This window comes from Gigantopelta aegis, chromosome 12 (genome assembly GCF_016097555.1).
Source record: "Gigantopelta aegis isolate Gae_Host chromosome 12, Gae_host_genome, whole genome shotgun sequence".
Lineage (NCBI taxonomy): Eukaryota > Metazoa > Mollusca > Gastropoda > Neomphalida > Peltospiridae > Gigantopelta > Gigantopelta aegis.
The window spans coordinates 11,860,022-11,875,522 of record NC_054710.1 but is presented as its reverse complement, the minus strand read 5'-3'; the positions used below and the strand labels follow the sequence as shown (position 1 = coordinate 11,875,522).

The 15,501-nt window shown below is 35.9% G+C and overlaps 1 protein-coding gene across 1 annotated transcript in view; it reads right to left on the bottom strand.

Moving 5' to 3' along the window:
* The window catches only part of LOC121386209, a 41,564-nt gene extending 26,485 nt beyond the window's left edge, over positions 1-15,079 (bottom strand). Inside the window, exons 1-3 of the mRNA XM_041517039.1 lie at positions 14,895-15,079; positions 6,138-6,279; positions 2,353-2,522 (exon numbers count right to left, since the gene is read on the bottom strand). Of these exons, the coding sequence (XP_041372973.1) occupies positions 2,353-2,479 (127 nt within the window). The 5' untranslated portion in view covers positions 2,480-2,522; positions 6,138-6,279; positions 14,895-15,079. The remainder of the gene's footprint in view (positions 1-2,352; positions 2,523-6,137; positions 6,280-14,894) is intronic.
* Positions 15,080-15,501: the final 422 nt, after the last annotated feature.

Here is a 15,501-nt window from a genome sequence, read left to right as displayed (position 1 = left end):
TAAAACAGGCGATTATAATATGAGGCTCCGTTTGATGGCTATTATTACATCGTAGGGCTTCCGTGAGGTATATATCAAAGTATTTTAATAGGTGACTAAAACAGGCGATTATAATATGAGGCTCCGTTTGATGGCTGTTATTACATCGTAGGGCTTCCGTGAGGTATTAGCTCCTATATACACAGACTAAAACAGGCGATTATAATATGAGGCTCCGTTTCATGGCTGTTATTACATCGTAGGGCTTCCGTGAGGTATTAGCTCCTATATACACAGACTACAACAGGCGATTATAATATGAGGCTCCGTTTGATGGCTGTTATTACATCGTAGGGCTTCCGTGAGGTATTAGCTCCTATATACACAGACTAAAACAGGCGATTATAATATGAGGCTCCGTTTGATGGCTATTATTACATCGTAGGGCTTCCGTGAGGTATATATCAAAGTATTTTAATAGGTGACTAAAACAGGCGATTATAATATGAGGCTCCGTTTGATGGTTGTTATTACATCGTAGGGCTTCCGTGAGGTATTAGCTCCTATATACACAGACTAAAACAGGCGATTATAATATGAGGCTCCGTTTGATGGCTGTTATTACATCGTAGGGCTTCCGTGAGGTATTAGCTCCTTTATACACAGACTAAAACAGGCAATTATAATATGAGGCTCCGTTTGATGGCTGTTATTACATCGTAGGGCTTCCGTGAGGTATTAGCTCCTATATACACAGACTAAAACAGGCGATTATAATATGAGGCTCCGTTTGATGGCTGTTATTACATCGTAGGGCTTCCGTGAGGTATTAGCTCCTTTATACACAGACTAAAACAGGCGATTATAATATGAGGCTCCGTTTGATGGCTGTTATTACATCGTAGGGCTTCCGTGAGGTATTAGCTCCTATATACACAGGCTAAAACAGGCGATTATAATATGAGGCTCCGTTTGATGGCTGTTATTACATCGTAGGGCTTCCGTGAGGTATTAGCTCCTTTATACACAGACTAAAACAGGAGATTATAATATGAGGCTCCGTTTGATGGCTGTTATTACATCGTATGGCTTCCGTGAGGTATTAGCTCCTATATACACAGACTAAAACAGGCGATTATAATATGAGGCTCCGTTTGATGGCTGTTATTACATCGTAGGGCTTCCGAGAGGTATTAGCTCCTATATACATAGACTAAAACAGGCGATTATAATATGAGGCTCCGTTTGATGGCTGTTATTACATCGTAGGGCTTCCGTGAGGTATTAGCTCCTATGAGGTATTAGCTCCTATATACACAGACTAAAACAGGCGATTATAATATGAGGCTCCGTTTGATGGCTGTTATTACATCGTAGGGCTTCCGTGAGGTATTAGCTCCTATATACACAGTCATACTGTATTCGGCAAGGTACTGTAGTGGACGCATAATATGTCATAGCAATTCGTAAAGAATTGGCTTCAAGAACGTAGTGCAATCTCAGTATTGTCTTACATTAGTTGTAGAGAGGTCTTGAGTGAAGTCGATTCATGCCGCTTTTGGCTACAATTCGGGAGCAACCGTCGTAGGATAGTACTGGGGCTATTTGTGGCCATTCGGGGCATAAATCGTGTATATATGACTGGGACATTAGACAGGGTACGCTAGTGTAAGAGAATATCCCACCCCCAACCCAATATGATCTGATAGAATGCAGACAAAGCAGACAGTATCAACCAATCAAAAACCTCTAGGCTGTTACATCACTGTTTATCTGACACTACGTATAGGTTTAAATATAGCGATTATTGTCTTTATTACCCATAAACGCATTATATAAGTTAGTTATTATATACATGCGTATTAACTTTATAAAGTTTCATCATATGCTTCGAGCATAACATTGCCGTTGAAGGAATAAAACAGCATGCAGACACAGATGGTAAATACGCTTTACAAAACACGAATCAGAATGTATGTCTGAACAGGTGATTAATAAAGAATGTATAGCAAAATAACACAAACTAAATTAAGCAAAAACTAAATATAAAACTTTATAAAACATAGATTTGATATTTGATTTAAACAACTGGATTGTTTTTGTTTTTTGTTTGTTTGTTGTCAATTTGTTATTTGGTAAAGATAAAGATACAAGGACAATAATCACTAATGGTTGTTTGATCTTAAACTGCACCCCAGTCCATTATTTATCAAGTGATTATTATTAGCATGTTCAGCCTTCCGAGGACAATAGCAGGGGAAAGAGATAGGAGGACATGTTCCTCGGCCCCTGTTATTTAGACTTCATAGAATGATTAATAACTAATACTTTCTCTAAGGTTCCAAATAGTGTTTTCTATCTAAGACAGCTTACATTGACAGCTGACTCCTACATCGTTTCCATGGTGACAGTTATAGTTGTACCAGGATCTGAAGTAGCATTGATCCAGGTGCTGTTCATATCCCTCACAGTAAAAAGACTTTAGGAATATCGGTCCCATACTTCGTCCAAAGTGACCACTCCCATATACCTGTGCATTCTGACTGCAAACCAAGTGAAAAGAAAAAAATACTTTCGTTATGCTGTCAGATTGTGGAAAGTGCTATAAAAAAAAGTCAGTTTTGTTTGGAATCTAACAGTATATGGTATTTTATCCTATAACTTACCCATGATATCCATGTCATAAACCTATGTGACAATTTAGTGTATTAACCCGGTTTATAATGGTATGCACATTTAAAGGTATATGCAAATTTGCAAGGTTTCTAGGTAATAATGTGTTGCTGTCAATCTGTCATTTCTTTTCTAAGCCAACAAGACCGGTATACCTGAGTATAACGCTTTCATAAGATTTAGATAAAATGCGTCACGTCAAACAAATTTGTGCTAATCGTGATGATGCCATATTACCGATAGAGGCAACTTCAGTACTGTAGTTTACTAAATATTGAATGAAAATTTTATTTTAGAAGTGTTCTAGGATACATGGAATTTGCTACTCGTGTTTTTCAATATGTAAAATATCAACCTCATCTAGTTAATCAGAGCCTCGACAAATACCGATTAACGTAGACTCGCTTGATATTTTTTTCATATTAAAATGCACACGTGACGAATCCTCTATTTATACAGCAACAACTGTTTCTATTGACAGATTACGATGATAGATAAAGCAAAGTCATATAGGTGTAGTAGCATAGTTACATTACAAAATCGCTCATTTGATCTCTAGTCCATCGTACAATGTAGCCGAAATAACAGACATAATAGCTGTTCCCCTTAACTTTGTTGTCTGCAAGATAAAGATAATAAATAGTTGATGACGTAGGATATTGGCTTTGTCCTATGATGATAATAATGGGACGTCCAAGAAAAATTGAATGTTATCCTGTGATAAATCTCAGAAAAACGACATCATTACGCAAAACAGGCCATGGAAAGGACATTAGAAGCTGATTTGTGTGTATGTTAACTAAATATAGTGTGTTCAAGTGCTTGTGCATAATTTGTAGAAGAGGGATGGGACTAAACTGTGGCTAGCGTTTATAAGGGGTTAAGACATGCTTCCTCGGAAAAAGTATTCCAAAAGGTGAAATTTTCTTGATTAAAGGCATATCGTCACAGACCACTGACCTAGTTAATGGTCTAACAAAGTATTACCTGAACAAAAATAATTTGATTTGTCCCTAAATGTACTTTATTTAACCATCTTCATAACCAACATACTCCATTTATTAATGCCATTTAGTATAAATAATTGAATTATGGCAATGGTCCCTAATTCAAAAACTAAAATTGCCGAGAGGGATGACATGGATTTCACTCCGCCATGGTTCAGTTAAGATGATGCGATAGCTAGATTTGCTTTCCAACAATTAATGTAATTTTAATTTAGTATCCATTTTTAGAGAAATATGGTTCTTAAATCTGGGACAGTATGCCTTTAAGGGGAGCAATCGACTGCCGGAAATCCACCCTCTGCACACGCCCCTGTGTTTGTAATTATATAAGAACTGTTTGTAATACTTTAATGAATTTATTAATGTTACAGACTGCATATAATTGAGTTGCGTAGTTGAAGGATTTTAAACAAAAGTCCTCAGAAAATTACTTTCAAGTGGGACGTCATTACGTAAAACAGATCATGAAAAGAATGTTATAAACAGAAGTATGAATTATGTGTAGGTTTAACTAAATAAGTTGTGCTGTTTGTAATTATAAGAATTGTTTGTAATTTTGTTGTGAATTTAGTATAAAACCGCTTCGTTGTGCTACGCGATTTTATACAATTTGTGACTGTCATACATTCACACATATAAATAAATAAAACTAACAATCAATTAACATCAGGCATCTTTAAATCTCTACTTACCTTTGTTTGACACCCAGTGGCCGATGTGTATTTTTGTGCTGGGGTGTCATTAAGCATACATTCATTCATTCATTCAGTCAGTCATTCTTTAAATCATTTGACACCACCTGATAACAAATCACTCTGTGAATGTCATGTGCACCTGACTACTTATTTTGTTTAAGGTACTCACAGATATGAGTGACAAATGTAAGATATTCGTGAATATAAAGATGGGTACATTAACCAATCATACACATTGCCAAGTGGCCAATCGGCCTATTCAGCTCATCTATTTAATTTTAATTTTGTCAATAGTAGATAATTAATTCATCCATTCATTAATTTGATAATACTACTTAATGTTACATTTTTATTTAAATTTTAAATGTTTAATAACAATTCTAAAATTCCAAAATATGTCTCTACTAATTTGTGAAGATTGCCCCAAAGAATCATAGTACCAAGTTTTAGAACAATTCGATGGAAACAAAACAAGGAAAAGAGAGAATTTTAAATTTTCATATTAAATTTTAATTTAAAATATTAAAATAATAATAAATTTTGTTTTAAAATAATACTTACACTAAATTTTAGAACTATACAATTAATATTCTAGGGAAAGATAGACGTTTAATTTTCAATGATATATTTTTATTTTAAATTTGTCAGTCTAATAGAAATTTAAAATGTCCAAAGTATAATTCAATTAGTTCGTGAAACTAGGTGCAGCTAAAGAACAGGAGGATAATTGGTAACACATGAAGAGATGAAAATCCATATTAAATCACTCTACAGATCTTCCAAACTAAATGATGGTTATTTCCAGCTAACTCGGCATGAACAGGTGATCATGTTCTGACTAAGGACTGGACACAACAGGCTGAACCAGCACAGACACAAGTTGTGAAAAATCCATTACAGTGACAGAGATTCCACATATGAAACAGTAACGATGTCGCCAGTTTCGAGTTCGCTGAGATAGCATAGGGCAAAATACATGCAGTTTTCTGCCGTTTGCCATTTTCCGTTTTTATGGAATATTCTTCAAGAGAAGAGAAAGCCTCCAAAGTATGTGACATAATTAATATAAAATCAATGATCGCTAGTGGTATCTTTAAACAAACAAATACTAATACAAAAATAATATAACGTCATCATGGTTGCTTTTATATCATAACATGTTAAAACGTTGTTAGATTAAGTCATATCCTTTCACCCTTCTTGGAGAATATTCCATAAAAAGTCAAAATGGCAGCCGACACAAAATTACATACTTTTTGCCCTATGCGATCTCAGCGAAGTCGACATAGCTAACATGGTTATCATCTAGTATGTGGAATATGTCATTGTAATGTGTGGTTTTTTTTCAAAAATTCTGTTTGGACAAAATGTGGGTAAAATCTAACGAAAAATAAAAAGTAGGAGATCAATGTATCGTAGTTGTTAACATTTTAGTTCGGACTTTAGTAGGCTCAACTATGGGATGAACTGTTGGATGTACCTAGAACTTTGACCCACTCCGATACTATTTGGTGTACGGCTACCTATTAAGGAAAAGTTGTGGGACAGACGCCGGACAAATCGGTATCAGAAAAGCCCTGCTGTCAAACGTTATAGTAGAGCTAAAAAGCGAGGGAAAAAGAAAAGGAAAACAAAAAGAAAAAAAAGAAAAAAGAAAGAAAGACAGCGTAGGGGTAAATGTAATTTTAAAAGAACACTTTTGTTCGAGTATCCTCCAAAATGACTATGTATGAAACGTGTAGCGTATTCTCTCTAAGCAATATTAAATTAGGTACTTTATTACCTTGGCAATGACAAACTGCGACAGACAACAGCCGCCTCCTTCTGATGAAAGCCATGATCACAAACTGAACCCCATCTATTATCATGAAATACTTCAACTCTTCCTTCATATCTTGTAGCACCATTCACCAAACGTACATGTGCTAAAAGTATAAACGAGCTATTCAAATGGCTATTACCAAAATGTCTTCGAATAAATCACGTTGTACAGCTGCAAGTGAGACAAGAAAGAAATGATCGGTTTATAGAACCACATAGTGTAGTAGAATTAAGGTAAAATGGTGGAAAATGTGATTCTAACATCCCACTTCACATTCAGTTAGATTATCATATGTAAAGCAAAACTTATTATAAGACCAACCTGGCAGTGTTCCCATTTGGCCAAGTGACGTCAAAATGCAATATGGCCGCCAATTAACCATTTATCACTGTCTTTGACTCACGTTTAGAAGTGTAACCTATAGTATATTATCCCCAGTAGGCATTAGCAATTTTGCATCAAGGCAGATAGAACTGTAGTTCGAATGTCTATAAACAAACTAGTAATCAACTTTGTAAATATTTGTATATATATATATTTGTGTGTGTGTGTGTGTGTGTGTGTGTGTGTGTGTGTGTGTGTGTGTGTGTGTGTGTGTGTGAACCGTGCTTACTCGCCGTGTGGCATGTTGTGCGGTGTTGTTTTAATTAATTGCTATAGCTTACATCTAGTGACCAGTAAACATGTATGAGATGTGCATTATACATTCAGTATGACTGAAGTAACTCAAATATTATGTGTTCATTTTAAAATGTGTCTTTGTAAAATGTAGAGTTAAAATGTTAACGTCATATCATAATATATAAAATGGAGCTAGATCTTGTTGATATCTGGAGAGACCATAACCCCGAACTTCGTAAATATACATGGAGGAGGAACACACCATTGAGACAGGCCCGATTAGATTGTTTCTTAATATCAAATTTACTATATTCTTCTGTAATAAACTCTAATATACATTATGGATATAGAACCGATCATTCTATGCTAAGTCTTAAGTTCGATTAACTGAAAATATAAAACATAATACCTATTGGAAATTTAATAACTCACTTTTAAAAAATAAATCTCACTTAACAATAATAAAAAAAAAACACAATTGCTAGTGGTAAGAGACAGTATACTGTACTAGTCTACAATCTGGAAGCAATCGATAATATCTCCCTAATGGATATTGATTTTCAAATTAATAAACAATTATTTTTAGAAGTTTTACTTATGGAGATACGAGGCAAGCGTTTTCCTACTCATCTTATTTGAAAAAAGAAAATAGTAAACGGGAAGAAAACAATAATTGAAGAAATAGAATCCTTAGAAAAAAAGCGATCATTTAGACTTTGAAACCATACATTCAAAACGAAAAGATTTATTTAAAAAATTTGCGTCAAAAAACAATGGAAGGTGTATACATCAGATCGAGAGCTAGATAGATATAAGAGGGTGAACGCATTACTAATTACTTTTGTAACTTAGAAAATAGAAACAGTTATTGAAAAAAACGATGGTTCTATTATTACAGATAAAAAGAAATTATGAACGAAACAAAATAATTTTATCAAAAGCTTTATTCTCCTAAAGAAAGTATAAGCGACGCCAATCTAAATTATTTACTTTCAGATCAAGATTTAAACAAATTAAGTAAAGAACAGGCTGATTCTGTAGGTTTATTAATCTATAATGAATTATCAAATGCATTGAAGTGCACACAAAATAACAAAAGTCCAGGATCAGACGGCTTTTCTGCAGAATTCTTCAAATGTGTTTGGAAAGAAATAGGCTATTCTGTTCTCAGATCCCTTAATTATGCTTTTATCAATGGTGAATTATATGTTACTCAGAAACTGGGAATAATAACTTGTATACCTAAAGGTGATAAACTGAAACATTTTCGTAGCAACTGGCGACCGATATCACTTCTAAATGTTGTCTATAAATTAACATCTGCGTGTATATCCGAACGAATTAAAGAAGTACTTCATTTTCTTATTAATGAAGACCAAACTGGTTTCATGCCGGGTCGTTATATTGGTGACAATATAAGGATATTTATCAATTATTGACCGTCATTGAGGGCAATATAACTTTTTTCGGTCCATAAAACATGATATTGCCCGAAATGCGGTCAATAATTGTTTTATTACATAATGTCATCCATAAGACTCGTACATTCCTGCTTTGTTTATCAGAATCAAAATACGCCAACACATAATTTCCCGCAATGTCTTAAAACGAAGGGATTTAGTGACGTCACGTAATCCTATGACGTTGTATAACACGCAGTGGAATGCGGAAATAAACAGTTGAAACATTACTAAGACGAAAATCAAATTCGAGACATTATATCCAGCAAGAGTGTCAAAAATAATATTAAAAGCAAAATAAAACACAAAATGTGATAAATCTTAACATACATTTATACTGAACAGTTACCGTTTACCTCCAAATGCATTTTTTTTTTAATTTGCAACATAAAATCCTGAGAGTGCCGATTCCAACTGCATTTTGATGTATCATGTACGTTTCTAAATCTGCGAGACATTCCATACACAATTTGACGATTACTGACCTTGTTTGTGTCGTGTTTGCGGAATTAAACTCAGTATGACTAAAGATGTTGTCTTTTTTTTTGAAGGACAGGAAAGCGATTTGTCACAAGTTTGTGCTTGTTTACATTAGCGTTATTAGCAGCTGACGTTGCATTACGTTACCTACTCATTAATTGAAAAGAATTTTGTCTCATCTTCATTTTCATTGGTTAAATCTCCCAGGGCAATATCACTTTTGATTAGACCAGTATTTTGCAGTTAATGAAATTGCTGTAGAAAAACAGTTGGCGGCTCTTTTAAGCTTAATGAGACTCAAAATATATCGGTTATTGAGAACTTTAACTAATCCAGATTATGGAAATGTTTGTCAGCTAATAGCAGAATGATTTAGTTTCCATAAACGAGACCAAATTCCCTGATTTATTTTTTGTGAATTTGGTAATTTTCTCAACGAAGCCTTTCGTGATAGATTTGTGTGTGGGTTAATAAATGAAGAAATTCAGAAGAAATTACTGTCAGAAGAAAATGTGACTTATTGTAAGGTGGTGAAGATAGCCTTGGTGATGGAACCGGCTACATAAGATTCTAGTAAATTGCATCTTCATTCAAAGCCTTCAATTCCTGTCACCAAAGTTCACAGTTCACCTCATAGTGGAGGAAAAGATCATGAAGCATAAATTTCGCCAAAGTGTCGTCGATGTTCATACCATGGGCACACACCATGATAGGTATAAATTTAAAGACGCAACCTGCCTACTATGTGGAAAAAAAACAACAACATCTGCAGCCAGTGTGTAAATCAAAAGAGAAAAAATACCATGCCCATAATTCCAAACATAATTTCCAGCTGAAAAGCAAGAAAGTGAATGCTGTTGTGAATGACGAAGCTTCACAAGACGATGATAATCTGTATGATGTTATGTCACACATTGACATTCACACTGTTAATAAAAATGAAATGATTGTTATCAAAGGTTTTTCTAAGGTGGAAAATGTGATTCTGGAAATGGAATTGGATACAGGATCGGCCATATCAGAGACATATAATCCAACTGAAACTAGAGGCAACCGACATCACTCTGAAAATTTACAATATAGAAAGGTTTAAAGAAGTGGGTATCTTGAAGGTTAATGTTTGGTACAACAATCAAATACAACAGTTACATCTCTACATAGTCAAGAGAGCTGGCACAGCTTTATTTGGCCGAGATTGGCTAAATAGAATTAATTTGGATTGGAAATCCATCGGATCAATGAATGAAGTTGTGAAAACACTTACGACTTCATCTAAAGAGGTGAGAGTTCTCCTTGATGAGTTCAGGGACGTTTTCCAAGATGGCATCGGGAAACTTAAAGACATAAAGGCAAAACTTGTTTTGAAAGATGGCACAAAGCAAAAATTCTCCAAGGCAGGACAAATGCCTTATTCTCTTCATGCTAAAGTCGAAGCTCAACTTGACAAGTTGGAAGAATCTAACACCAGAGTGCAGCACAGTGAATGGATAACTCCGGGTTTTCCTGTTGTCAAGCAGAATGGTGGTGTTAGAATATGTGTGTGGATCAGTTCCCCTTGCCTCTGGTCACAGACATATTTGCAACCTTATCAGGTGATGAACTGTTCAGTAAAATAGACTTGAGACAATGGATGGATGAACAATCGAAACAATTGTTGACAATCAATACGCAGAAAGGGCTGTATGAATACAACCGAACGATGTTCGGAAATGCATGGGCACCAGCAATTGGCAAAGAGCCATGGATCAAGTATTGCAGGTATTCCAGGAACGCAGTGCATGTTGGATGATATGATAATCACAGGGAACAATGATCAAAAACATTTGGACAATCTCAGATGTGTACTCTACCGTTTACAAGTGTATAAATTACTAATGGAACGCTAATTCGAACTCTTTGTGATGTCATGCACCGTCATAGTAAAATTAATGCAACGTTTAATTTTTGTGTGTATTATTGATTAAATATACAACACCCGCTGTCCTCAGCATCGGTGTCGCAGTGGTTAAGCCATCGGACTACAGGTGGGTATGTACAGGGTTTGCAGCCTGGTACCGGCTCCAACCCAGAAATAGTTTTTAAGGGTTCAGTGGGTAGGTGTAAGGTCACTACACCCTATTCTCTCTCACTTACCCGTAACCAACTAATAACTAACCCAGTGTCCTGGGCAGGCAGCCCATATAGCTGAGGTATGTGCCCTGGATAGCGTGCTTGAACATCAATTGGATATACGCACGAAAATAAGTTGAAATGAAATAAAGTTGTAAAGGTAATCTTGCCCCTGTACTGTGTGGGGCAAATATAGTCATATCAATTCCAGCCTGAAATAAGGATGTCTTGATTCATCTAAAAAGTGTTGACTTACTCACCGGCGTATGTGGTTTCACAAGACTGATGAACAAACTGTTAGTTTGCTTTCTAAGTTCTACAGTACTGTTTTCCTCAGATATTCTGACAAAAATGTAACAACACACAGGCCTTGAGTCTTGAAACGTTCTAAGAATAACGTAAAACCACATTGGTATCCTACGTGACCATATTTTAAGACGAATGTGCTGTATAACCAAGTCCGCTATGGAATAAATCTATAAGAAATTCTAACACCTGAACCAAAGAGGGTGAAAATGGATTAATGCCCCGAGTGCTGGTAAAGCAAAACCATTTGCTTGTGTTGGTGTCGTACTACCTACGAGTTCCACCACGCCACGAAGACATGATGATGTGCTCTGGAGCCCTCAAAATCCCTTGGCTTTGGTCAACATTCTGGATAGCCGGCATGCTATGAGACACAACTTGGGCAAGTGATTCTGGACTCTCTTTTGGTGAATGAGACAGGATACTATCTCAGTGCAAAACAAGAGGACAGTCGATTAGCATTCTTAAAAAGTGTCCCAAACCATGGCTGTGTGGTTCATAAGGGCACTACAAATAGTAATTCGGTCCCGTCTTCTTCCACCGTTTGCAATATTCTACCAATGAGAGAAAATACGGGAAATGCATAAGCATTTAAACTTGACCAACACACTGAAAATCCATCCACATATGCTGCAAAAGGGAAGTGAAGAAAAAAGACCAATGTCAGGTCTACCCCAGATATCAGCCAACTTTTATAACTTAGCAGGATTTAGCTTCCATTATGTATTATCATGTTTGATTCTGCTCTGTTTATTTGCCTGTTCATTCTTGACACCAGATAGCCAAATATTCTTAGCCATGTATCATAACCAGGTACCTTTTCCTAGTTTATTGCACTGATTAGTCCCCACATGTTGTTAATGTAAGCTATAACAGTTTTATTATCCAGTTGCAATTGGACATGAGCATTACTAATGTTGGAGCAAACAACTCTAGGATAAACCAAGCCTCAAGCAAACTGTAGATAATTAATATGATAAACAGACTCCCCAAGGGACCAGTGTCCTCCTGTAACCTTACTGCCATAGACTCCTCCCCAACCATTTTGTGAGGCAAACTATACCATACTATGGATGGTGTGCCATGTAAAATATGGCAAGACTACTGATCAATATTCAAAATGCATCAGTCCAAATCTAACTTTGCAGTCGAGGATATAGTCATTTTAGCCCCCAAATCACCTTTGCTTAGTCGTAATGCTTGCGATTTCTCATTATCTAGTTGTCCATAAACAAAAAGCCCTGTCTAAACTAAACCCCTGAGAAACTTGCAACCATCAGACCAACACATTCAGCTACAACTCTGATAGAACACACAGGTTGCAGCAAAAGTGTTCTACATAACTGTTTAAGCTTTTCAGCTTTCTCATTTGTGATAGAAACAGTCACATCCACAGGGTTTATAATAAATCCCAAGTATTGCAATTTCTGCAACTGACTCTCCCTGTAAATAAGCATCATCAATATGAGAACTGATGTAGCCCTTTACTCGGTATTTTGCAAAAAATGGCTTGGTCAATTTTGTAAACACTCGTGCTGAGCTTGGGCCATTTGGAAGTGCTGTAAATTGAAACAATTTAGCCATATGTCAGAATCTTAAGAATGTTCTGAAATTTGGTATCCGCAGGAACACCTGGAATCCATATAACACCATTTAGCCTACTAGAACCATCATTTTTGGGTCTTGTAAAGGTATTAGACACAAATTGGCCAACTTGAGGCATAGCTTCAACTACCACGCCTTTATTAACCAACACAATTAATTTATTGCCCTAAACTCAGCATCTGTAACCATTCATCACACATCATCTGACTTACCTGTATACATTCAGATTTATCCATACCCACCAGAATTTCATCTGCTGTCCCGTCCGTTTTTGAAAGTGGAAGTGTTTTGGATGGAATTTCTGTTGATAAAACTGTTCATGTCTAGTATCCTTTCTAGGATAAAATTGTCCTCTGTCCTTACTGACAAATCTGGATGTACATTTTTGCCCTGCGAGCTTGTAGCCAACTCTATTAGTTTCACTGATATCTTTCACTGCGTGTGGCAAGTTGTCCCCATGAAAACTGGTTGTTACTTGGATGTGAGGTGAACATAACTGTCCAAACTGAGCATTCAGATCAGGTTTTCCAACAGATGAAGAATTATCTCTCTTATCTGTCTGGGGTCGCGTTTGATTGGTCACTGCGGTGCTCGTATCACTGGAAACTTCGTTAGAAGATTTAACCAAATGTGAAACTGATGACGTGTTCGCTGATTTGCCCTTGCTTAGCATATATGTTCGCAAGATTGCACCAACTAAGATAAATTCGGAATCAATAGTACTAAAGTTAGTAGTTTTCACGCAAAAAAACAATAAAATAATGAGAACTTCTTCTCAAAATTGCCAGTAATTCTTTTGAACCGATGGGAATGTTAAATAAATAGCACTTGTGTAACGAAACATGGAGATCGCTCCAAACCAACTTATCGGATAACCATGCTAAACACGCTATGACCAACCTGTGTGTGCATCTCACTCGGCAGTAAACAGAACTTAGAATTGTTTTAAATTAATAGGTATAAATAACTCAACCATAAAAGCAATCAGAAAGTTAATAATCAAATCATAATTGAATTCTAAATACTAAATTGGTGTATTTTGTGTAGATAATCTATTGTGATTATTATACTGCTGTTGTTAATGTTATTAATTGTTTACAAGAACACATTTCTTGGTTTAACTCTACCTGACTTTGTGCTTCTTTCATTTAATTTCTTCATATTACAGGACACTTAATTATTCTTTATTTATCTTGCACTTCGTATGCCTCCCATCTACCAATTTGAGAACATATTTCTCAAATTTATTAAATTATTTTCTGTTGACTACCTGTGTTGCGAATTAAGGCCACCGTTAGTGAGCAAAGTAAAGGGATATAGTACAGGAAAGAAATACATATTAGAGTAGAGAAGTAATGTACAGGAAAGAGATACAGAGTACAGGTATATAGCACAGGAAAGAGACAAATAATACAGAATAAAGAGAGAATAAATACTGGGGAAATAGTTTATAAGTTACAACGAACACTTCTCGACACGAATCACACAACAGGTATATCACCACAATCGCATAACAACTGTGGGAATGTTGTCACAACACAGACACACACACACACACACACACACACACACACACACACACACACACACACACACACTTTCGTCCATACATTTGGTCGTCTTGATATTTGCAATTAAATGTATGTATAATACTAAATGCATTCAAGTTTTACATACCAAAATAAGCATAGTATATAAACATGTTAGTACAAAACATCCAAGTTAGATTAATATCCCCCCCCCCCCCCCCCTCCCCCTGTTTCGTCAGTTCGTTAGTGGGTATAATTTTTAGACTGGTGTAAATAACCTAGGAAAGGTAGCCATCTAATGTTTGATAACGTTTTCAATAAGATGGTTTAATTATCTGCCTTTCATGTATGGCAGTAAAAGTCTCCGTAAATACAAGTTGATCAAGTAAGAAAAAAAATATGTTTGTGAAACATCCTAATCAACATCCGTTAATCTCTATGACATGTTTCCATTATTTCCAAACATTTATTTAAAAAAACAAAATAAACAAGCAAAAACAAACACAACAAATGAACAACATCCACTAAAAGAAACAGAACATAATACACCCCCTCCCCTCCCTCGTAAATCCCTGAATTGTTTTCATTTATCAAATAGATTTATATACCGACTGAACCCCATCATAGCGCAGATAACTCCAGCATCCCTGCTATCAAATCCATCATCGCAGACAGTGCCCCATGTCCCGTTGATCTGAATCTCAACTCTGCCTTGTGTTCGTATTCCTGATCCGTTCACTAATCGTATACGTCGGCCTACTGCAATATACAAAACATTTATTTACAAACCCCCCAAAATACCCCCCCCCCCCCCAAAAAAAAAAAAAAAAAAAAAAAAAAAAAAACCACACATATTTTGCTACAGTAAAAAGCATAACAATATTTAGAATCCTGTTTGATGCAATGGCTTATCGTACGTAATGCCAGGTTTAAGTTACACACACAGACTGTTACAGACTTTCTTGCAAAAGGCACCCCTACTCTGCGTTCATTAGTCTATGCCTGTGGCGGGAACTTGGATAGTAGCTTATTTGTAGGCCCACCGCGGCAGATACGTATACGCAACCTTTTACATAATAGTGTGTTGCTTTTCAAATCACTTGTACCGAAATGCTTATAAAACTTTAGATAGATTGCTCAAACTCTCTCACACCTTTTGGTAAAAAAATAATACGTATATAGTTTTGTGGAATGGAATGCGTTTATGTATTGTTC